This window comes from Motacilla alba, chromosome 14 (genome assembly GCF_015832195.1).
Source record: "Motacilla alba alba isolate MOTALB_02 chromosome 14, Motacilla_alba_V1.0_pri, whole genome shotgun sequence".
NCBI classification, from domain to species: domain Eukaryota; kingdom Metazoa; phylum Chordata; class Aves; order Passeriformes; family Motacillidae; genus Motacilla; species Motacilla alba.
Window position 1 is genome coordinate 6,779,499 of NC_052029.1, and position 24,653 is coordinate 6,804,151.

The window sequence follows — 24,653 nt, forward strand, 5'->3', positions numbered from 1 at the left end:
CCTGCAACTTGATATTTCCAACTGGTAACTGCACTGCAGTAGCAGCATTCGGTCCCTGGATAGACAGTGGGAGGAGCAGCTGGGCAGTTCCTTGGGTAGTTAATAAAGCTTGAGGCTGGGCAACAACTGCAGTTTGTGGCTGCCTCTGTGGACTAACGTAAAACTGAGAAATGGCATTCTGAGGTTCAGCTTTGGCCACAGGTATCTCTTGCTTGATAACAACTGCCTTTTTGGCAACTGGATTCTGGCCAGCGGTGTACACTGACTGTCCTAAGGAATGGCTGGCTACAGGTACAGACTGACTGGTACTTGAGCAGTCAGCAGGAGCAGTTTCATCTTTGACAGCAGCACTGAACTGCTTCTGTTCCAAAGCAGTTGAGTTACCAAAAGTCTGAGACTGTTGCTGTTGTCCCCTTTTTTCAACCTCAAGTTGCATTTTCAATACTTCCACAAGTTTTTGCTCTTGTTCCAGTTTTCTTTTGAGCTCTTCAATTTGTTTTTCTTTTTCTTGAAGCTTGCGGTCCTTTTCTGCTACATCAAACTCCATGGTTGAGATGCTTCCACTGCTGCGATTGTGATTATCCTCGTTTGTACTTGCTCTCAGTGGTGAAGTACTTAGGAACTGGGATGGTGACATCATGGTCATTTCTGGGAAAGTGTCTGCCATACTCGTATCATCTGTGCTTAGACTGGACTGTTCAGAGGGAGAGGGAGATATAGGCAGGGGAGAGCTGATGTTTTCAGTATTTACTGCTTTGCTGCCAGGTCCAGTAGATGTTTTTTCTGGAGGGAAGCTGGATATCGTATTAGCCACTGGTTTATTTACTGTTGCAACAGGAAATGCCACAGTCACTTCCCCAGTGTTACCTGTGGCCGCACTAGAGGTGGTCACTGTCACAGAGGTACTTGTAGCAACCCCATTGTTGTTAAGATCTTGATAGGTTTTCAGACGCTCAATAAGATCTGTTTTTGTTCCAGACACTGGTAATCCCCTCAGTTTCAACTCCATTTTAAGCTCTGCTACCTGAAATAAAATAAAATAAAATAAAACACTATAATAAAAAAGAAAATACTAAAACTTACTGATATGCATCTTAATAATGAAAATTATTTTCATTAGCATATTTGCTAGTTATTACACCTCTGGGTTCTGACAGCATGCATTATCTATGAACACATTTCCATGACCTCCTACTTCAGTGTTTAGGTGGCCAAAATCTTGGCAATGTTCTGATGTATAATAATGATGTTCAATGTTCAGTGAATAATAGCAAACTGATGATATTTTTTTGTAAATATTCAACATGGAAAAATGCACCTACAGCTCCAGTTCTGAGCTAAAAACCTCTGAAACAAACCAGCAGACAATGGCAGCAGTGCAGATAAAAGCAGTGAACAGCAGCATGCTGAGCCCCATTGTTGCACCATCAGGACAGACATCTGTTTCTGAGAAACTTTATCAGGTCAGCTGATGATTCAATAGACCCATCGAACACAAAAGGCTCTCTTGCTAATTAGCAACCAGTCACCCTATGTGCCATCTGTGTTTCCTTTACAAAAACAATCAAAATTACTTTCTGACAGAAAAACATTCTCAGTTTTTTTCCAGTAAGCTTACAGACAAAGTAAAGTGCAAATGTGTTGGAGTGTAAATTGATTCTATGCTTCAAAATATCAGTTAAAGCAAAGCAGTCACAAAGAATGACTTCTGTTTATCATAAACATGCACCACAACTAACGGCAGAGGTGGGGTTCCCTGCATATTAGATCTACCTCTAATAGAACAAAAGGTAGTGACCTCAGTAGTATTTCAGTACTCAAGTCAGCCTAGAATTTAAGTTGGAGGTATTTTTGATTTGGAAATGATGAAAAGTCACAGAAATACATTTTACATTTTTAAAACCCACAGCAATTTTATGTTAAATAACTCCCTAGCCAGTGACTATCAGCTGTTTCCCCCAGTCTGGTACCCTGTGCACTTGAGAGTGTGTTCTAATTGTTCTCTTTTTCAACAATTCATTTCTGAACTCAGAACTGATTTAGCTGATTCAGTGGTAAAACCACCACCAGCAGGTCTGCAAGGAAGGCTTATGTTAGTGTTACCACATCAGCAGGAATACCAATAAATTGTGCCAAGAAATAGGTAAGTGAACAGCTTTAATCACTGCAAAGCACAATTCCAGGTATTAACCTAAATATCTTCACAAGTTTTTTGTTAAAAATTTAATGACTGGAAAACTGATTTCAAACACTGTTGTTTGAATTGCATTTTATAGACTTATTTCATATTAAAAGATTGGCTTTAACTTAGGACAATATATTAGCGTCTTGAGAATCCAATCTTCTGAAATGTCTTCTTTTTATCCCTTCAAATCTAAAAGAATCCTCCGTTCCCACCCCTCACAAACCTTGGTAAAGGCAGAGAGAAAGGAATTAATTGCCCACTAGATGTCCCTACACTGCTGCTGAAGTTTGGCATTCCTATAGCTGCTGAATTCCAAACCCCCACAGATTTGTCCCTCACAGTCTTTATTCCTTCTCATGTATTTCAGAAGGAAGAAGATCCTATGCAATGCCCTCATAGTGCAACCTGAACAGTCTACACAGTTAGTTGACTTCAAGAAACTTTGGAATTTAGTGTTCATTTTCAGATGTGTTGAACTCTGATAAGAAGATCCTTTCTGTTCTCTCTTTAAAGTCTTACTTCTGTTTCTATTTATAGCAGTGACCTCTCAGAGTATGTTTTTATTAGGGCATCTTCTAATTTATATTGCTTAACTAAACCTCTTTACTGATACACTGAAATTGTCATGAGGAAATTACTGCTCCTGTGTTTAAATCTGCCTGAGCTGAAACTTGGCATGAAGTGAACCTCACAGCTTACCCAAGGTGTCATAGTGAGGGACCAATACAATGTGTCTGAAATTCCTCCTCTTCTACTTCTTTGGGAAAGAAATGTCAGCTCTGGAACATATGCGTATGAGGAATCAAGTATTTCAGTCCAGGAGAGTTGTGTATGAAAACTTTGACAATCTTATTCTAACCAATTAGGAGGAAAGGACAGTTTTCATTGGTACAAATTACCAGGCATATTCTCGATAGTAACAGTTCACAAGTTAAGAATTACAGTAATGCACAGGAATGGACAAACCCCTCTTATCTTTTACCTTCAAGTCATCCAAGCTTGAAGGCAGAGGACCTGGTTTCCTGCTAGGAACATTGCTGTTCTGTCTTGGGGAGCTGGCAGCTGATGTTGGTGTACTGTTGTTCAAAGTATTCAGTGGTGAATTCCCATTGTTGCTCTGTTTGTCATTCAGTGGCCTTCAAGTAATAGGAAAAAGAGGGACAAGAATGTCAATGCTAAATATGTTTTCAGTCAAGAGGCTGTGATTCTGAATGTTATGTCTGTGAAGATAATGAACAAATTAACTTTTTTTACAAATCCATGATTAACCTAACACATTACTGTTAAGTATTTTCAGTAAAACAAAACAGACAAGAAAACAGAGAGTAGTATGTTGCTATTTTGGTTTGGTTTTGCAGTTAAGCATACCAATTTATGCTTCATAGTTTTGATTATTGTCATGTTATCTCTGAAAAACACTATGGACTGTAAACTCTGTTTACACAAATTAATCACCAGCCAGGGCAATTAGTGAGTTTTTTGTCTGGCATCAATAACCACCCCTCAAATACTGAACTCTGTGATGCAACCCTTCCGTGGATGTCCAATGCTCACACACAGTATGGACTGACATAAAGCAGTTCACTTTAAAGACGATGCATTTTTATCAGCTGTACTCAAGAATCTCATATAAGGATTCTGAAGTAATCGTAAAAAATTAAAAATGCCACCATTTACACTAGGTACCATAAGTCAGCTCTTTTATTTCGTTCAGCTGATTTATGAAGAAATGTTTCTGAAATGTCAGTAAATGGAACATAAGAAGCGTGGGCAAGCAGGCAGAAACATCGCCAGCCCAAATGTTAGGATACATGGTAATTATAAATACAACCACAGATGGTAGCTTTAACTTTTCTAGCCTCACTTGCTGAAGAAAAAGAACTCAGTGAAAACTCATTTAAAAAAATAGTTCAAATTCAATTTGAATTTAGGGTTGTGTGACTGTGGCATGTTACACTTTAAGCACTTCTAGGAAAAGATTGGTCTTAGATGATGAGAATGAAATTCAGCAGATAGTCAACTTTTTGTTCTGTTATGGGATGCTGGCAACTCTTTAAACATATTTTTTTGACCATTTCTACCTATAAATCAGTGAATGTACTTCTCACTGTTAGAAGTGCTAAAGATCAGTACTAATGAGAAACTCATATAATCAGTAGAGATGAGGCTATAGACAAGAGACAGATCTTATCAAATTTAAAAATGATTGTTATGCCTTATTTGTAAACTGCAAGAATGTGGTTTGTGAATTTGATGTAAAAAAAATAAACCCGCAGAAATAGTGCATGTCTTTGTTAAAGACATGGCCTGCAAGCTTCTCTCCTGCTCTGCCTACCTATCTCACATTTGAGTGAAAATGGTGTCAAAATTTTCTTGATTTTGCACAAATGCTTTTGAGTTTCAAGTATGCATTTGGTCAGAAAAAATGCATCTGACCGGTAAGATGTTCTGTTTATGTCACATGAAAATAACTAGGACCACCTCAAGGCTTCTAAGACTTCAGGATTATTTTAACAAGAGAACAACCTCACCCCCTTGTTAAATAAGGCAAATAATACCCACAGTGATGCATAATACCATTTAAAGTTTTATTGGGTTCCAACTGTCTCCTTATTGTTTGCAAACTATGTTTACGTCTAAAGCCCTAAGCCTTTAACTGGTGTGTATGTTTTTTCTTAAAAGGACACAAACAATGTTTCACATACTTCAGCAGTGCAGGTAGAATTGTCTGGTAGTTGTAGTGTTGTTGCTGTTGGCTCAGGATCTGCAGCTGCAAAAACAGTTGCTGCTGTTGTAGCAGACGAGCATAGTTGGAGTCCATCTGTGGCTCATTTTTCTCACCTTTCTGATCAGGTGGAATATACTGGTGATACTTCAATTTTTTCACTCTTGGCTTAGGTTCTTTACATTTCTTGCTCCGATGTTTATCATTTGGGTTCTTTGGGTGGCTTTGCTGTTTATGGATGGAAAAGATTGAAACAAAACCACAACAGATGTCACTTAAAGCAGTTATGCATGGCCCAGAGATGCAGCAGACCAGAGCACTTTTACTGTAGAGAGCTGCTGAAAACAATTGCCTTGAAAACATCCCCAAATGAACCATCCTTGGAAGGTTAACATACTCCAGCTGGCTTATCCCCTGCACAAGCAGGGGTCATCAAATCACAGTTTGTGAATGGCTTTTCAAAGGTGGCACAGCTAAGGGATTCTACTAGTTGTGACCTGTCATTGCAAAGAGGCATTCTTCTTAAGCAGGTAAGTTCAAAGCCACTTAGCAGTTTGTGGAAGTAAAAGCCAGTATCCTAAATTCCATCTGTAAACATCTGAGGTACTTGGAGGTCCAGACTAAGCATGGACAGACACTCCTATAAATTACAGGCAGCAATATCTTCATTAGCAATGCTCACGTGGTAAAACTCTCTCCCTTTACAAGCTCTTTGAAATTATTTTGAGGGAAAAACTGAAGGCAGTTACCTAATCATACAGAAGGTATCAAAGCAGAAATGCTGTGTTGATCCATGCCTGTTCACTAACAGACAGCCTCTTTTGGGGCACATCTGATTAAGGTCCTGCATTAAGTAAGCTGGTACATATCCAGTGATTTCAAAGGATACAGCCAAATTTATATTAGAAAATGACTACCAGAGGTCATCCTTGTACATTTCACTGAGTTCATTTCACGTAGGTAAGTAGAAGTCTGCATGCACAGATTCATTAACACAGCTGAAGACAGTGAAGTTACTGAAATGAAACATTATGGACATCTAAAAGAAATCCCTCTCTAACTGTATTTGAAAGGGTTTTCAATGCTGCTGGCTTAGTAGTGCAGAAAAGAGAACTAAGTATGTTCTTCTAATCTTCAGCAAGGATACAGTAACTTCTTCCTCACAATGCATTCTGCTTATACATTAAACCAACTAAGGAAACAGTTGTGGAAAAGGAGCAATGCCGTTCACCACTTTGGATACAGCTAGACTATGAATGCAGCGACTCTTTCTATTCAACTATCCTCCATACAAAACTAGATTAGAAAGCAGACAGAAAGTAGAAACTCTGTATTGCAAAAACCTATTGTCCTTATTTCTTAAAAACTTCCATAGCAATGTAATGCACAATTCTGCCTGGAAACTTTTGTCAGCTGTACTGTAAGGGCCTCTTGGAATAATGAGCTGGTCTCTGGGCTTCTGACTGACCTTAGCACACAAAAGCTTTGAGTCTCCAGCCCAGTATGCTCCCCTGAACAGCAGCAGAAGTTGTTCTTAGCTACAGGCACTGTAAGTTTACTTGTGTAGTTTTCCATTAAACACAGCACTGTGTGTTTAGGACTCAGATGAAGAATGTTGTCTTCAGGGGCCACAGTTGCAGGTACCCACCTTCACTAACGTTGGCCCAGGCTTTGCTGCAGATGCAGTGGTTGTGGTCAGGGTGGTTGCAGCAGTGGAACGAGTCACGTGCTGTTCGACTGTAGAGGGAGTTTTGAGGAATTCAGGAACTGGAGAGGTTAAAGGTGGATACTAGTATTAAAAAAATATAAGGAAAAAGAGAAACATTAAAAACATCGACCGCCTGAGTAACTGGAAAAAATGTGAAAAAGTTAAGACAATTTACTATCACGTCAAATTCACAAAATTCCTCCTTTTTTGGAGGAATGGTGAAAACAGAACTCCTGTACATGTGTACAAGTATTCTATAAGGTCACATTTTGGCACACTTCAAACACAGCAAATAAAATAAAGTGGTTTCTTACTTTGACTTCTTAGTTAAGAAGACACTGCTTTATTACTATAAAATTGAGGCCTTCAGTATTTTTTGTCTGTGGAGTCAGGTTTCTGTGTATACAAGGAGAATCTTACCACCCAAACAAGTACTGTCAGAAGAGCATCGCTTTCATAAAGCTCAAACTTCAACACAGGCAAACAAACTTCTTGCTTCAGAATGATCACGCAGCAGGACAGAAGGTGTATTTTCACCCTTCCTATGGTATTTTCACAGAACCCCACCTCTGACTGTGCCAGGAGATGCATTTCTTCTGTATCTTATGCCAGGAGAAGTGTAAACCCAAACTTTGCTCATGTTAAATCTGCCATACCAATTTTTATTGTGCTGAAATTGGTTTGTGATTTTAAGTCTTAAAGAAACCTTATTATTTCTTTCTGTGGTGGATATCCCTGTGATGGAATATAGACTCTACATAAACAGATCTCAGACCTTGTGTTCCTAGATATACAAAGAAATCTTTACTCTTTTCTCAGAAACAGATTTTTCATTCTCTGATTTTCTTCCTGGTACAGTTAACAGGAAGTTTAACAGTTTTCATTAGTCTTTCTTGGATATAAGTAACTGAAAATGTACAGGATATTCCACTTAGGATCTTACTGCATCCTTACAGTTAGCATTTCTACTGGAATCATCTCTTCTGACAGGCGTGCAATTTTACAGAGGATGTCCACAGTAGTTCCCTGACTCCACTGCACCCCAGCTCTCTTCCTCCTCAGTTTTCTCTTGAGTCAGGAGTCCCCAGGTTTCCACATTTCTTTGTCATGGGAAAGAGGGGCATTGCATTTTCTTTCCAAGAACTATTCATTCAATTGGAATTGCATTTCTCTCCTAAAAGCCAAATCAACCACTTCTTTTTGCATAGTAACAATCCACATGTGTGCTGACTATGCCTTCCTACTTTTGTTAGGTGACCTGTTCTTACATCAAGGTTGTTAATGGTAATGTGAAACCAGAACGTTCCAGATCAACTCCCACAGAGCACTGGTACCAGCTTCCTTTCAGCCCAGGACTTCCCTCTTTCTGTCTCATTTCTTGTAATCTCCATCATCATTTTCCTAGTGTTTAATATCATCCAGTAATAAATCCAGCCAGATGACATCAGTTGCACTTCCATTGTTTAAGAAAGCAATTAGATCACCTAGTACAGCGCTCCTTTTATAAAAGCCCCCTCTTTATATTCCTATCAGTAAACATCCTTTTTCTTCCAGATTAATTCCAAGACTCGCGTTATAATTAAGTCTGACAGGTATTTCTTTCTGTTTCATTTCTTCCTGTACCTTTCCTGTATTTTTCTATGAGATTGTACCACGAAGGACTTAACTCAGTACACATTTTGCAACTCTATGTCCTGGTTCTTTTGTGTTTCTGGGATAGCAGTTCCCAAGGTGCCAGTCTGCATGAACAAAGCTCTCTGACTTTTGCTTACAATTAATTTGTAAGAAATTTCCATTTTATCTTCGTGTTTCATTTAGACATCCTGCTGTGTTCCCAACCATCAGCTGCCAAGAGGCAACTATAGCTGCCTTGCCATAACCCAGCAAAACTGAATAGTGGGTTTGATCCCTGTCTTGCAGCCACACAGAGGAACAGCTCCTGATGCTTGCTTTTTTAAATAGCAGATTTACCATGCCCTCCCTAGTCACTGAAACACTGTGCACAATGCCTGTCCTGAGATCCTGTCAGTTTATGGTGGCAGGCTAAGATACAAATGTCTCTATTTTTATATCCAAGTTTCAAAGTGTTTGCTCTGGAAAGCATCTGATATCTACACCGTGTCTGTTATTTGCTGGACTTGCGCAACAAAAAAAAAGCACCACCAAAAAGCCCAAATTACCTCTTTTCACATTGTGTGAAAATCATGGTGGTAAACATTTTCCTTTTGCCAGAGAGCAAATTATTTTTCCTTACATTAGTCATTATCCTAACCTACACACAAAGCTTTTTACAGACTTCCCAATTTCACCTGCAAGTGTTAGATGGGGCAATGAACCATGCACATAATTTGCTTTTAAATTCAAAAACTTTAACAGGTCTTGACTTCTTCACTTGATTACTTCATAAACTAGTCGTTATTTCATTTGAACAGATCCCTATTTCCAAATAATATGATTTCTGTACTTTTCTTGCTGGATGCCAACAAGAATCTAGGAGGTCAACAAGCTACAGAGAATATATTAAGGAAACAGTCAGTCTGTGCCATCAAGCAAAATTCTTCAGCTGTTTTGAAGATAACTATTTAATATCTTCTGAATTGTGAATACCCTAATTTCAACTGTTTAGGGTATGACTAAAGTGCCTAATCCTTACCAGAGGCAAGTACACTGGGTTAAAGGAAGTTTTAGGTCATCAGTCAACAAGAGCTGAAGGGTCTCAAAATTATGTTACATCCTCTCATATCTGTAAATGTGCAGAGGAGGAAGCCTTGAAAAGAACTCTGGCTGCATTCTGCTTTATTCAAAACTTTCTTTGTATTTTTTGTTGTGATAAAATTTAAAATTCATCAGAGGAAATTAAAAGAATAAAGGAGCCATTCCCAGACACGTCTCCTGTAGACACCTGCTGTGCTGTTATTCTTTAATTCAAAAGGAACAACAAGGTGAGCATCTGTTTTATTCTGCAGAAGAACAACATCTCATTTCAGATGTGTGCACAGAAGTGGCTGTAATGTGATATGAAATCCATAAGCAAAGGCTTAAAGTTCTATCTGAAGCACTTTTTCAATCAAGTTCAAGTACCTTACTTTTTGTTTCTACAATCACAGATCTCTCTTATGCTTCCTACTTGAAAAGCTTTTGGCATGTATTGCTTTGAGTATTTTTATTTAACTCTCCATTAGGAACCTAATTCCTTACTCAGGAATCTAATTTCATGTGGTTTCTTTTCAATTTATTCAACACAAACGATGTTCTCTCAATGTGAAACCCAACTCAATCTGTATGTTAGGGAACAATGCAATAAAATGGATGTGCTGTACTTTGCGTCCAGCACTGTTTCTGCACATGAACTTTACAATACTTTTTCCATCTACTGTGGTAATAAGAAAAACAAGGAGAGTAATACCAGATCCTGAACCACTCAGCTGCCAAGAGTCCATGGTCATAAAGACAATATAGTCTTTGGAGCATTAACAAGAGCTATCTCTTTTTAACTTTTGTGACAGTTGACTTTTACATTGCTTTCTGCAGTAAGGAGCAAATCCACAGCTCTCTAAATCCTCACACATTTAAATGCTCTGCTATAAAGATAACATTTTATCTGCCACGACACAGTTACTTTCCTTTCTTTGTAAGTACCTTGAGAAAATACTAAAAACCGCAGAAAAATCAACATAACTGTTATTTTGATTTCTTAAGTAGTAAATTCATTAGGCAGTATTTTAAAAATATAGGAAAGAATATTTAAATTATGTGGGAAACCTTTTTTATGGACTTTTCTGAAGATAATGGAACTGACATCAACTGTTGTTGTTTCAGCTAAGTTTAATTCTAAATGAGTTCAAGACCTTGCCCAGAAGGAAGACAGGCATTAGGTAATCAATAACAGCTGGAGGAAACCATGGCCATGACCTTTTAAACAACTTCTGGGAAAGCTGCAGATCTTCTATGGGTCATAATGAATTTCAGGGAATTTATGGCTTCACTGCAGCCTATAGGAATTTCATCACTGCCACCAGCTAAGCCAGGGTTCTACTCTATGCACTCCCAACCAGAAAAGAGAGTCCCAGATATCTGCTGGTAGCAGCAGATGTATTCACTCCATTTGAAACCATGCCCCATTTCTACAGTGCCAGACCAAAAACCATACTGTGAAGATCTTTAAATTTCAAAACTGTACCTGTGTTGATGTAGCAGCATTTGGGGTTATTGGTGAGGGTGAGTCACTTGTTTTTGGCTCACCAGGGGAAGCTGCTGAACCCTGGGATTCTTGGCTGGCTGGCTGATCTGGTGATAAAGCATCACTGCTGTCTTCATCAAATGAAAAATCATCCAAAGCTTGAGGGTAATTCTCTTGTCCAACTGCTAAAATGTTTACATAGAAAGAAACAATGTTTTTTTTTTTAATTGCTCAAATTAAATTTAGACATTCATGGCAGAATCAGCTAATTGCTGGAAAATGATCAGCTTTCAGCAGTCTAAACATATGGTACCTAAGTATTTATTGTGTTTTTAATATGAGAGCCATATTAAATCATATTCAAGGATCAATAAAACCAAGTGTGGAGCAGAAGTGGTTTTAGGAAGAGATTAAAAGGTACGTTCAACAGATGTGGAGTGCAAGCAGACACCTACGACAGGCTGAGGAACGGCTACAGATGTTTAATTACCTTGTAATTATTTCTGTTTTAAAAATATATTTTTTCAAAGTTTCATGTAAAAATAGGATTACTTTATTTAAATGATAACAAAGTTTAGGTCTCAGAAGCTGAAAGAGGAAGTAGTAATAAACTTAGCACATGTTATCTTCTAGTGAACTTTACCCTCAAGAGTTAAATTATTTATTTTCCACAATGCCATGTAGATCACAAACAGAACCTGTGGGACTTCTACTTGCCTATAATGGCTTCTTTGACGCTGGAGTCTACAGGAAGAATATTTTTTTCTACCAGTTCCATAGGGCCAGGTCTCTGAGCAATCTTCTCATTCAGATCATCTGCCAACCGAGCTCTCTTCAGTTTCATCTGAGTGGCCTGTAGTGAAGGCTCTGCAAAGGTCTCTAAAAGGGTATATTGATTCAAATATTCTGTTCCAATTGTTCCCCAACTTCATGACAAACAACATTGTCTTGTCTTTGTAATAACCATTCCACTTACATCAAAAGCTGCCAAGTTTAACAAGTAACAGGACAACAATCACATTTATTAAAGGTTCTTTAGGGCCAGGGGAGAGCACAAGGCTCTCAGGTCATTTTAGGGCATGAGTAGAAACTGAAGCAATAGCAGCACTCCATGTACAGACCTCATGCTGTAATTACCATTACAGCTCAAGAACAATATGCAATAGCAAACAAATATCCTGCTGAGAATACCTTCACTGCCAGAGACGTACCTCTTTATATACAGATTTACAGTACAGACTACCACAGACACTGCAGACGTAGAGAAATAGAGCAGATAAACCTTTAGAAATAATTCCCATCAAAGTGTCATTCAGGGAGACATGTGGGAGCACAACCAAGGCCCTGCTGTGAGCAGCTCTGACCAGAGCAGGCACGTACCTTCCAGGATGTGCATTCTGACCAGCTCCGAGCGGTCCGGCCTGCTCCGGATCTTGTGCTTCAAGAAATTTTCAGTCTTAAAAGAAAGGAGGAAACACCATTAGCTACTGTTCACTTCAAAACTCAAAGCAGTTTGACAATCACCCGCGTCCCATCAATGAACATTTGCAGTTTCATTCGGATGGGTGGGTGGCACTGTCAGAACACAGGCAGTAGAGGGGCTCCTCTTGCTTTGTTCTGTTTTCCTAGCAGTTAAGCAGGGCTGATGGATTTCCAACTTCTCTAAACAAGATGGGAATGTTTCTGGATTTGATCCCACACCACCACATAATCACAATTAGTATAGATTTGCTATAGAAAAAACTGCACAAGCATAATTTCCCCAAGTATCCAATCCTTAACTGGAGGTTAACCCCCCATATGTTTTATCCCCCCATAAATTTAATCCCCACAGATCTGTGAAGGCTCAGAAGTTCCTCTCAGATTTGATATTTTAACAAATTCTCCCAAAATAAAAGCACACGTTATTTCTGTAACGGTAAGAATTTTTCCATGTACTCAGAGAATTTAGTATCACAAAAAACTGACTCTCCATTTCCAGATGTTAATCACAAGTTTACACAAAGTGGTTTACCCTGGCTCGCTCCAGGCTCTTTATCTGCTCATGGAATGCAGCTGGACTTTTCAAAGCTGTGAAGGGAGAGTAAGAGTTAAATGGACAGGAAGTCATTTTCGAAAGAAATATGCTAACCAGAATGTGTGTATGGGTGTTTAACACCACCTCAGAGTTGTGTTTGCAGGATTACATTTGATTTGTGCTAGTTGTATCCACCTATATTTAGCAGAGATGAGCAATACTCCTATACAGAATACCTGAAATATTTTATTTTAACAGATTATTACCATGTAATAGTTAACTTTTTCGCTATCTACAAAGGTGTTTGTTTATTTATCAAAACTGTCCCACAGTTTTGATAAGTTTGTGAGGTAAGGTTTAGAATGCCAAAATGCCAATTTAATTTAATTTATTCCACTTTTCTGGCTGTCCATACCTCATACTTGCTGTTATTAGAGAGAAGTGGACCTTCCCTTAAGAATTATGTGTTGATTTAAAAATTAATTAGAAAAATGTAGAGGCCTTAAATGTTCATCTTAGAAAACAGAATGATGTCTAGCTTCTAAATAAGAAAAAAGAGTAAAAAAACCACTGTTCAACTAGCAATAACATAAATTGTAGAGTGGTCCATCTCAGGGCTATCCACTTAGAGATTCTCCATGTTTTGTGTGCACCCTTCATTTGTTTGGCAAGCTTTGTCATTCTACTCTTTAAAAACTGCTGGTTTTATTATTAATGTCAACTCAAATTCAGTTTATTTAGTAAATTAGTCATAATTATTTAAATAGAGAAAATAAAAGCAGAATCAGACTATGTCTACAAATCCTTACATTTTCGTCACAAAGGCTATTTTACCTGAAACATGAATGCACATGAATTCACTGAAGCACAGTGAATTCACTACATGCTCACTTAGGTTATCAAAAGGGTCTCACAAGTCTTTTCAAATGCTAAAGTTATTTTTAGTGATCTCACAGAAACACTTATCTTCATCATTTTATATATTCAATTCATAATGAACACTACAGAAGTACAAATTACTAGACGTCTTACGTGGCATGATGCCCTGGTCCACCAGCTGTTCTCGTGTCCGTCTCTGTTGCAGCCTCAGCTGAAGTACTGACAAAAGAAAACACAGATTCCTGAGTGAGCACAGTCTCCCCATGAAGTGCAAAACCCCCATTCCAATGATACCAAGTACTGCAACCTCAAATACTTTCTTCTGTGCATTCAGACCGACAGTAACCCCCCAAGAGCCATCCCAGGAACAGCTGCTGTTCACAGCTCCCAGGGATTACTTCCATCCCCACTTTCATTGGAGTTTGCTGCTTCTCATTCTCATCTGATGCCAGGACTGTATTTCCCACGTGCATCCACCTTTCCTGTCAGCCAGGCCTCATGAGGAGTGTTGAGCTTACATCAAGAAAACAGTGAGGTAAAAAGAGTTTAAACCATAAACTGGAGCCCATAATGATTACAGAGCCTTACTGCATGTCCTAAGCCAATCTTACACGACTCTGTGTGCTGAAATAGAAATGAACTGTGCAGAGCATTTTAGAAGAAAAGCTCTGTGTGTGTCTTGCTGATTGTTTCTTAAGGTTTTTAATATAAAGACTGATTGTACATTTAAATAAACCTTGGTGAAACAAAAGAAACTGAAGAAAAGCAGAAATTTATCTGCCTTCTTTAAAAACAACAAGGTGTTACAATCAGGAACACACTTTATTCTCTCTCTGAACATCAGAAAATGTTGTTTTTTTTGATTGAGATATGTGTTATCATAACTATTTAAAGGACAGAATAAATCCAATAATGTCAAATGTGGAAGAACAGCTTATAAAGCTTCAGAGGTAACTTCTTACATTTCATTACATTCAATAAAATGTTTCTCACATGTTCCAATGTGACATATATTAAATACTACACCAAAAACCACAAAACCTGGGGGAAGAGGTAGACATGAAAATTTTATACTTTTAAAGATTATGGCTTTTTGTTGCCGGGGGGGAAAACAAGGGGAAAAAAAAAGTTGTTTCTTTCATCTACTCCTCCCTTCCCCTTGTTTCTCTATCAATTTATCATAGTGCTTCATTATCTCTTTGACACATATAGCTACTACCCCAAAGTGAAATTTCATCTTCTGAACAAGGGACAGTTAAGACACAAAGTATATTAAAGATGTAATATCTGCATGCTGAAATTCCGACTTGAGAGCTTATTATGGGTGTATGATTATGGTATGCTGTTCCTATTGTATTTCACAAGGAAGCAAAACAAGCTGATGCATTGTCCAAAACATCAAAATGAATGTAATTTCTAAAAAATTAAGCTAAGGACAAAGTTCATTGTTTCCAGAATTTAAAAGGAACCAGCTTATTTCCTGTTCTGCAGTACAGGAAGGATATTCCTCTGGCTAAAGCATTAAGACCGGGAATAGCAAGTCCTGAAAACAAGGACATTATTTCTTGTATCACACAAACATTGAGAGTTCAAATACAAACATTTCAGGGCTGTGGCACAGCAGATCTGTTCAGACTTTACAATTTTCTTTTACAGTTTCTTTTTAACTAAGCTTTCTCATAAAGCCCATTTTGTAGGTGGAGCTGGTTCAGCTATAACCACCTAAGCATTGCTAGGGATGTGATTTCAATATCAGTAATCACAAGTGGGAAAGAACATTATTACTGAATAGATTATAGTGAACATTATTTCTAAATATAAATTATGGGAAGCGCTGCTGTGTAGTTTAGGAATGTATCTATGATTTGTGGCTTGAATTCCGGTCAGATATTTGGCTTAAGCTTTACAGAAAGACTCAAAACTGAGCCATATCCTAAACAACGTACAGTGTGAAAAGAGAATATGCAGTGGGACTGAGCAAAAGGGAGAGAAGGACAGGAAGAATGTACCTGCACATAAACCTTATGTGCTCCTGTGTGAAGCTTTAGCATTTTTTAGGAAAACATGTAACAAACCTTTTTGTCTCTCATAACATCACTTGTCTGCCCATCATCTGTTAACTACACTGGGCATTACAAAGAAATAAGGGAAGATTTTGATGTTGTCCCATCTGTATCTGGACAAGTCATAGAAACAGTGAGAAAATTAGAGATATAGAAGATACAGAACATGTACTTATTCACTTGCTAGATAAATATCATGAACTTATATATTACATAATAAGGAAAGGACAGCCTGTAGCATGACTAATAGGAAAGCACTGCAGGGGGAATGCTAAAGAAGAGATGACTCATAGTTAGAAAGATGGTATAAGATAGTAACTGAAGATTTTGACTTGACCAGAGCAAGGAGGTTAAACAGAAACCAAGCTGGATGAAAACCAGATGTTTGCTTTTGCAATCAACTCCAAAACTGATGTTGAAAAAGTGTTTCATATCTACACTTTTAAAAAAGATAAATATTGAGCAGTCAAATGCATTATTAAATAATAGAAAATTTTCAAAAAGAAAGCAATCTTGAATAAAACCCCTAAATATATTATTTTTTTAATTTGGAAAGCTAAGAAGGTTTTGCTATTCCAAAGCAAATCCATCAGAAAAAAAGCCAATACTGATATCTCTATAAAAGAGATACAAGGATCTAGAGGATCTAAAATACTTTCAGCCCCTACAGTGACACTAAGTAACAAGCAGAGCTGTGTATAAGGAAGAAGTAGAAAGAGCTGTCTGTGAGTTGCAAAACTTCACACAGTCAGAGCACACGGGGTTACGGGTCAGGGTGCCAGAGCAGGTGGTCACACCACAGTCAGGAGGGACCCTTCATTGTCTCTGTAGGGTCAGACAGATGTGTCTCTACACAGGAGGGGAACCTGGTGTGGGTATGAAGGAAGGGAACAGGAGTGAGGTTTGTGAAAAGCTCAGAAGGAAATGGGGACTCGCAAGAAGCGGCTCAAAGAACAGCCAGCCCGACAGGAGGATGGGAGTCATGGAAACTGAATCACACAGTTTCAGTAAGGAACATATAATGAAATTATCTTCAGAGACAAGGATGAGCCATATGAGAATTCCACTTAGGGCAAAGAATTGCTCATTTATTTCTGTGAGAAACTATCTAGAACAGAAGGCAGGTTGGTTTAAATCTAATGTAATTAAAGCTAATACAGACTTTATTTATTGTATATATGGAAATCCATAGAGCAAGAGATTTCTAGAACAGTCAGTAAGACACAAAGTGGTAAATCTAGCAAAGCTGGATGAGATAAGAAGACACAGCCTAAAAAAAAAACAACCAAAAAAATCCCACAAAAAAAAATCTAAAAACCACTGAAGTATTATCCAAATGCAACATATACATATATATTTTTTTTATATTATTTTTTGTCCTTTTGCTTTTCCCCCTCCCCTTTATTTTAAAGAACCATTTAAAGACAAACTATCACAGAATGTGGGAAAGGGAGAATTTGAAAGACAGGAGGTGGAGGTACTACAAAGCTAAGTTGCCCTTGGAATGGTATTTACTCAAACATTGTGTTTCACAGATGGTTCTTATCAGAGTAAATCCATTCAGCTTGCTGCCCGATAGTTTACCTTTCACTTTTACACTTTTAAAATCAGGGAGTTACCTACATAACATCTAAAATCATAAGTGATCTCCAAAATGAAGGCACAACACTAACAAATATTTACATATGTTGATAAACTATTAATGTTGTTAATACTGTTCCTCCTATTTAAAGTACATGTGCAAAAGAAGGGCAATGTTAATACCACTGAGCAAATGGAGTTGCTAAAAGACAGTACAAATATTTTGCACTTCACGTTATCTGGCAGGAATCCTCCTTCACACCACTGCAACTCTAAAACTTGTCTGTGAACTGCTTCTGAATAAAAGCCATGCACGGAGAGGTCAGTCCTGCTTTGACCGAGAGAGAAGGGAGGATATTCTTTTTTGTTTTCAACTAAGCATACAATTTTAACACTTGAACACCAGGTGGAGAGATTCCAAAATTTCCATGTGTTTTCTTAAGTCAATAAAATGATCATTGAAGCTTGAATAGCTTATTTAATACTTACTGACAAAACAAAAAAGCATAATCCCTCCTCGCAGTAAGAACATCTGGTTATCTGACTCTCAGAGTCAGCAGAAGTCTTGTGACTGCACTGGAGGCAGAGTGTTTAGCCAGCACAAAAGCTGAGTGCCAGGGGCTGGGGCTCCCACTCTTCCAGCTCCTTCCAGTGTTAGCACACCAGGGAATCAACACTTCTGAGCCAGGGAATGGAGATGATGGTGCAGAAAGGGGAGCTCATCCGTCAACCAATGCACTTGGTTATGTGGAAGTGTATTTCTGTGAAGCAGCAACTTTTATAAAGCCAGTGCCCCGTTCTCACAGCAGGAGTCCTGCTCAGGTTCACACACAGCGTGCCCCAAAGGGGCAGAGATTGAGGATAACCAGAACCAGCAGCTCCTCAGTCTCTGCTGAAGCGCTCCGAGGGGGTGAGAGCAGGAGAAGTGCCACAAACAGGACCTTGAGAAGACACAGCACGCTCTGTATACCTTGGAAAGGCAGCAAACACAGCGCTCTGGGCATGTCTGTCTCGCTGTGAGTGGCAGAAGGAGTGAAATAAAGTGTATTATTAAATCACCCGCAACAAACAGCTTTTATCAGAGCTAAGCAAGTGACTCCTGCTACGAATCTGTAACGTGTATCCTATAGAAGAGCAGTCTCAAAGTAGTACTACACAATCACAAGCACTGGAATGTAAAGAGGCCAAAAATAAATCGATAGTTGTCCTGCAGGCACAATGCTATCTACACTGATTGACAAGCTTTCACCACTGCTTCTTGCCTTGAAAAAAACCAGAACACATATTGTGCACAATTCCAGCAGTTCCAGCACTAATAATTCCACATATAACACAGTTCATTACATAGCCTATTAATTTAAGATCAAATCCTAATCTTTTTATAGAAGGTACTATGAAACACCAAATAGTTGTTGCCATTTCCCAGTTACACAGCTGAAACAAACACTTCACCATAGACACAGGGTCCAGCAGACACCACACAGTCCTTTCAAATAGCAGCAAGAAGAAAAACAACACATCGAGATTTTTTTAATGTTCTGGATGTAATCATCTCATTCTCTCAAAGTTAAAATCCAACAGATATTACCTATCTAAACACTTAAAACTGCAAGTGAAAATGAGAAAACGTAATGTCCAACATTCCTCCATAACCCCTTGGAAATTTCCAAGAGCGGCAGAAACTCCAGCGCAGGCTGCTGGGCTGGCTGCCATGGAAACAGACAGTGCTGGAAACACGGCCGTTTCCTTTCAATGGAAAGCTGTTACACCGAAAGCCTCCATTTCTTTCTGCCAGCTGCCAGCAGCTTTGGTGCAGCGCGGGGGCACAGAGGGCACAGGCTCCCGGCAGAGGCTGCGGTGGCACCGGGCAGCGCGGCTGCCCGCAGAGGTGTCCCCCGGGCCCGGAGCAGCCGCACCCTTAACGCGAGGGTGTCACCAGCGAGCGGCAGCGCACGGGGCACAGAATTCCAGCGGGCGCAGGTGAACGCCGGGAGCGATCCCAGCATCGCCTCTGCCCTGGAATTGTGGCCCAGCCTCGCAGGGCAGCAGCTGCAGAACTGCAGAGGCTGAGCGGCGAGTGCTCTCTGGGCATCCTGCACTGCTGCCCACACCCCAGCCCCGTCTGCTCACATCCCCAAGTCGGTACTTTCTGAACACCGTAACTTTATGCTAGGTTAATCTTCTAGAGATAGGTTTTGCTTTCTCTTGAGTTGAGATTGTTTCTACCTCAACTCTATGATGAGGTGTTGTACTCTATCTATTAAAAAATGGTTAATTTTTCCCACTAAATATTTGTTCTGCAAATAAAAAAAAAATAGTAGAAAGTATATTTTGTGTAGTAAGTAAAAGAAAGAGCAGGTGATATGCAAGGTACATAATTCAGGAAGGTTATGGAATATGGTAGCTTGCACATGGTATTACACATTCCACCAGTCCAAAGTCAGAAATTTGTTAATATAATGTTCACTTCGTTTATAGGGCATGTCAAAGTAGGAGAGGTGAGAAAACCATGAAAATAGCTACCTTTAATTTGTTGGAAATGATTCTAAGTAAGTTGTATGGAATTTTAAGATAAAATGGATTTTTAATTGTGGTAATCATTTCCCATCAGCCTGAAGATGGTAATAGAGCATGTAAAATACTCTTAGATTGAAAACAAAAATAATTTGTCACCAATTCATCTTGTAAATAGTATCAGACATCATCTAATCATGGTGAATGCCTTCAAAACTTATTTTACTTAGTTTAACTTGCTTTTGTTAAAAAAAAAACCCCTCACTGGCTTGTTATATTACTGGCTTTTTTCCATTATTGTATAAGTGATTTTTCTGTGAAGACTATTCCAAAATAATTAAGAAAAGTTGAAGCAGCTCTTTTGCATATTCATTTTAAACAATTATTCAGTCATACTTTCATTTCAGCTGTGAAATGTTCTGTGTAAGTGTAAAGTATTTGAGAGGAGACAACTGAGGGCCATTTCAGACCATCTCTCCAGAATTCTGGAGGGAAGCCCTGCAGGACATCCAGATCTCTCAAATGATACCGCTGTGATTTAAAGCTTTTGTCTGCAGCCAGGGCTGATGCTCAGATGAGTGCTTCCAGCAGTAACAGCATCCACTGAAAGCAGAAAATGAAAACCTAGATGGCCAAGAGAGCCGCATGTAAACTCAACATTTCAAACAAACATTTGAACTATAACAATATCATTAGCTGAGAAGCTTAAATGACTAGGATATAGGACAACCTGTATTGTATCCTATTGCTATGGAACATGTTGCTTAGAAACCAGCCAGAACATACACAAGCCTTCAAACAAATTACTGGATGTCTGCTGGGATGAATATATCTATATATGCATGGATATGTAAAGAGCAAAATCTATACTTTTCATTATTCTGTTTACATCTTTAAAATGAGAAAAATCATTATCATCTTGAGTGAGAAGTCTCAAACTAAAGCTTATATTTCCATTTTCTGTAAAATTGCATAACTTCAGTATATTAACAATAATATTATGTAAATCTGCAAGTATTACTCTGCTTAGTGCAGACCTCTGATTTTTAAAAAATAATCTGCATTTCCTCAAATACTACTATTAGCCAAAAAGCGTACTGTGAGGGGACTCATGAAACTTGAGTTGAAATTCTACATCTATTACAACTTGCTTTGTGATAATTTGGAGTGTATGACATAGAATGATGACAGATTGGGGGGGCTCCAGCCAAGCCCCCTCCATTGTCCATGCTATTCCTAGGCACAGCAAACAAAATGCACAGCCAAGCAGACTCTCCACCTCAGGAGACCACACATTAATTCCAAACAGAGGAAGGTGGATTGCCACTGAGCTGCCTCACTGCAAACGGGGCTGTGAGCAATGGAACTGAGTCAACTCTGCTGCAGACAGCTCCAGACTCTGCAGATGCTCAGTGGGTGAGTCCAGCTGATCACAGGGATGGGGAAGCTGCTGCATTGGGGAGGACCTGCACTAGAGGCTGAGGCTCCCGCGTGTTGTGCTGGATGTGACAGGAAAGAAGAATCCCCCAGCAGAGCAGCAAAGCAGACAGTGGTTTCAGAGTGTGGTTTCATAACTCAATATGATCTAACACAGGATTACCAATGAAAAGCCAATGGTCTGTGCCTCCCTCCACCCCCAGCTGCTTCTGCTGCTTTCCCACTGGCAGAGGTGCCTCCTGTCAGGCCTTTGCCCTGGCCTGGCAGCACCATGAAAGAAGTGCTCTTCAGCAATACCCACCCACTCTGGGCTGTGTGACTCCTAAAGCCAACAGGAGAAAGAGGCTGGCAGTAAGCAGAGCAGGGCTGGATGGGAACAGCCCTGGCTCTTGGCAGCAGCAGTCCTAATCCTTTTATAAAAACTTCAAGAAATCTTACAGTTGCCATAGCAAGTTTCTTAAAAGCTCTTGGTTAGCCACCATCATCTTCCAGCTGTATACAGATTACATACAAAATCAAATTAGTACATCGCAGTCTTGGTTTATTGAAGTAGTTAAGCATGTGTTTATTATAATGGTATTACAATATATTTATTATTAATTTAAGTGCTACACTGAAGGAAGAAAATTCTGTGGAGTAAGTGCTGATTTACTTTTACGACATACAATTATCCCATGACATTAAAGAGACTGTTTGTGGTAGAGTTTAGCACAGTCCTGCAGGATCAGTACACAGAATTTACAGTGCTTCCTTTATTAACAAAGGAATAACACTTCTTTTGCCAGTATTTTTCTCATTATCTGTGTCTCAAGAAACATACCTGATGGACTACCGCTGATAAGGTGCCATAAAAACACCTCTAAACACCAGATAACACAACTTAGAGCTTCTTCTTTATAAAAACCAACCAACCCAAATAAACCAAGAGCAGAATCTTTATCGTGCCAGGGCAGGAGAGCAGAAGAGGTCAAGAGTATCATCAATACTCAACATGCCACCAATAGCAGGAAGTCTTTTGAATAAACGATTCTCATGCAACATGGGTTTGATTGCAAGGGATGAGGGGAAGAAATCCTTCCTGCCTACACCTGCTAATCTGTTACTCAGGCAGCACGAAGACAATTCCAGTGCACACCTGAGAAATCCACTCATTCCACCCTGTATCCTGTTCCCAGCACTTGCCAGTCTCCAGTTCCTCACAAACCAGTAAATTTAAAATGCACAACAAATCCCGGAAAGAAATTGTGTTTCAAGGTGGAAATAAAATTTCCTTCCTGGCTAGTTTTTGTTTAATTAGAGTAGCCTGCAGGCAACTGGTAACTTTGAAACTCAGATTATGATATGAAAAATATGGTGCAAACAAACAAAGGAGGCTGAATCCTCCTTTTAAATCCCACCTAAGCACCAGACTGATCTGTTTCACCACTTTAATACTGTGTCTTCAAGAGTTCTGTATGGTCACACAGCTCATCCATCTTTATACCAAAACAATTCAGGGTATAAAACAAGATTTCCTCAACTCTCTCCAGGGCTGTTGGAAACCTTTCAATCTGCAGTCCAGATATATTCCCAGGTCCTAATGCATGCACTGTTTGATGGCACTGAATATTCCTTAGTAACTGTATGCACATTTAAGGTTTTTCCCCTGAATTTTCCAAACGTTTTGGTTGCTTACTTGACAGTGCTACCAGATGCTGCAGGAGGTACAGTCAATGGTACAGGAATTTCTGAAAAAGCTGTTTAGTTAGCACTGTGTGGTTGACCTCAGAGACAGAAAATATCTTTGTTCCTTGCTCATACAAAAGGTAATTTTGATCAGAGAGATAAAAGTAACAACTTTTTTCACAAAAAAAGGCAATATGCAACAATAGTATCTGAGCTGTTTACAAGAAAGCAGGAGAATTAAGAGGATTTCCTCCCATGCTACAGGATGCTATAATGTGTATCAAGAGCCTAAGGAAAGAAAAAAATTCAGCTTTGCAATCTAAACTGCTAATGTCCTTAATATTAATTTGCTGAAGACAGTGTTATTGTTTTTGCTTCCATCAAAAATCCTTTTCCTTATAAAGAAATACTAAGTAAAAAAAAAAAAAAGCACCTTGCAGTTTTCTTAAGGTACTCATTGCTGGAATAAGCACTGCATTATCTCAGGATTTTTAGATTTATCAAACCTGTGCAAAATAGCTTATGAAACAAAGGCAGCTTTTGAATTACTGGATCTCTACATGATTACATGGGTAATTTTTGCAAGTTTTATAATTCACATATCATATTTTTAAGTATTTTTGTGTCCAAAGGAAGAAACGTTTGAGAATTCACGTGGCAAAACCAGCCACATCATTTTAAGGAAGAAGAAAGGAGGAGAAAAGAGGAGGGCAGAAAAAAGAGAAACAGAATGGCACAAGGTAAATTAGAAGATACTGTTCTACAATTGTCCTACAATTTATGTTTTTTAAAAAATAAAATGTGTTACCTGTAGTATTATTTAAATAGGATTAAACTAACAATTGCAACTGAATTTTTAAAAACCTGTAAAATATCTGAACTACATATTTCATAACATTATAAACTGGAAATGTGAAGCTCTGTTTTAGTCCCGCTAGATGTAAATCAAGAAGATTTGGAGTGTTTTCAATAATTCATTCTATATACCACAAGAAAGAAAATTATTGTTTTTCTAAGCTTTAGAAGGAGGAAAGGCTGGAAGAGAAGATCCTGTAGTCAATCAAACTCTCGAGAAGAGGTTCATTATTTTATTCATTACATTGCCAAACTTGGGAGAGATAAAAGAATAAGAAATATTCACTGAGGAAAGCGAAAATGGAGAACAGGTACTAAAACACAGAAAAGGAAGCAAGGATAGTGATTATGAAAAACGTATCTTCTTTTATACACTGAATAATTTAAGCTCTAAAATATTAACAAATTTAGACCAGCAGAGTATCCCATAATTGCAGGTTTTTTGCTACTCTGACAGACCATCATTACTGTAATGGACATTCTTTCATCCACTTTCTCCATAACTGACATGCTTGAAGAGGCCTGAAGAGAATCATTGCTGTGGTTACTCATCAGCCCACCTACACTACCCACCGTGCTGGGTTTGCCATGTTTTTCTGCCCTTTATTTCTCGGTAGCTTACCCCAGCCAGGTTTTGTTTCCCACAGCACTGCCCACCCCTGTGACCCTCCTGGCTTCCTTCTCTCTCGCTGCTGGCCCCAGAGCCTCAGCAGCACAGGGCTTTACCTGGGCCTGTTCTGAGCTGAGAGGCAAAACCGCCCCGAGCCAGAGGCCACTGCTGGCCCTTCCCTTCAGTCACTGTGTGCAGTCAGTGCTCTCCTGCCACAAAGGAAGCAGAACTGCT

At 38.9% G+C, this 24,653-nt stretch overlaps 1 protein-coding gene across 6 annotated transcripts in view; it reads right to left on the reverse strand.

Moving 5' to 3' along the window:
- MRTFB (myocardin related transcription factor B) overlaps positions 1-24,653 on the reverse strand; it is a 67,971-nt gene that overhangs the window by 12,947 nt on the left and 30,371 nt on the right. For all 6 annotated transcript variants that reach the window (XM_038151630.1, XM_038151631.1, XM_038151634.1 and 3 more), the window contains 9 exons: positions 13,848-13,913; positions 12,813-12,868; positions 12,179-12,254; positions 11,516-11,677; positions 10,799-10,983; positions 6,559-6,699; positions 4,891-5,138; positions 3,168-3,321; positions 2-1,024 (listed from right to left, as the gene is read on the reverse strand). In XM_038151630.1, coding sequence (XP_038007558.1) covers positions 2-1,024; positions 3,168-3,321; positions 4,891-5,138; positions 6,559-6,699; positions 10,799-10,983; positions 11,516-11,677; positions 12,179-12,254; positions 12,813-12,868; positions 13,848-13,913 — 2,111 coding nt within the window. The remainder of the gene's footprint in view (position 1; positions 1,025-3,167; positions 3,322-4,890; positions 5,139-6,558; positions 6,700-10,798; positions 10,984-11,515; positions 11,678-12,178; positions 12,255-12,812; positions 12,869-13,847; positions 13,914-24,653) is intronic.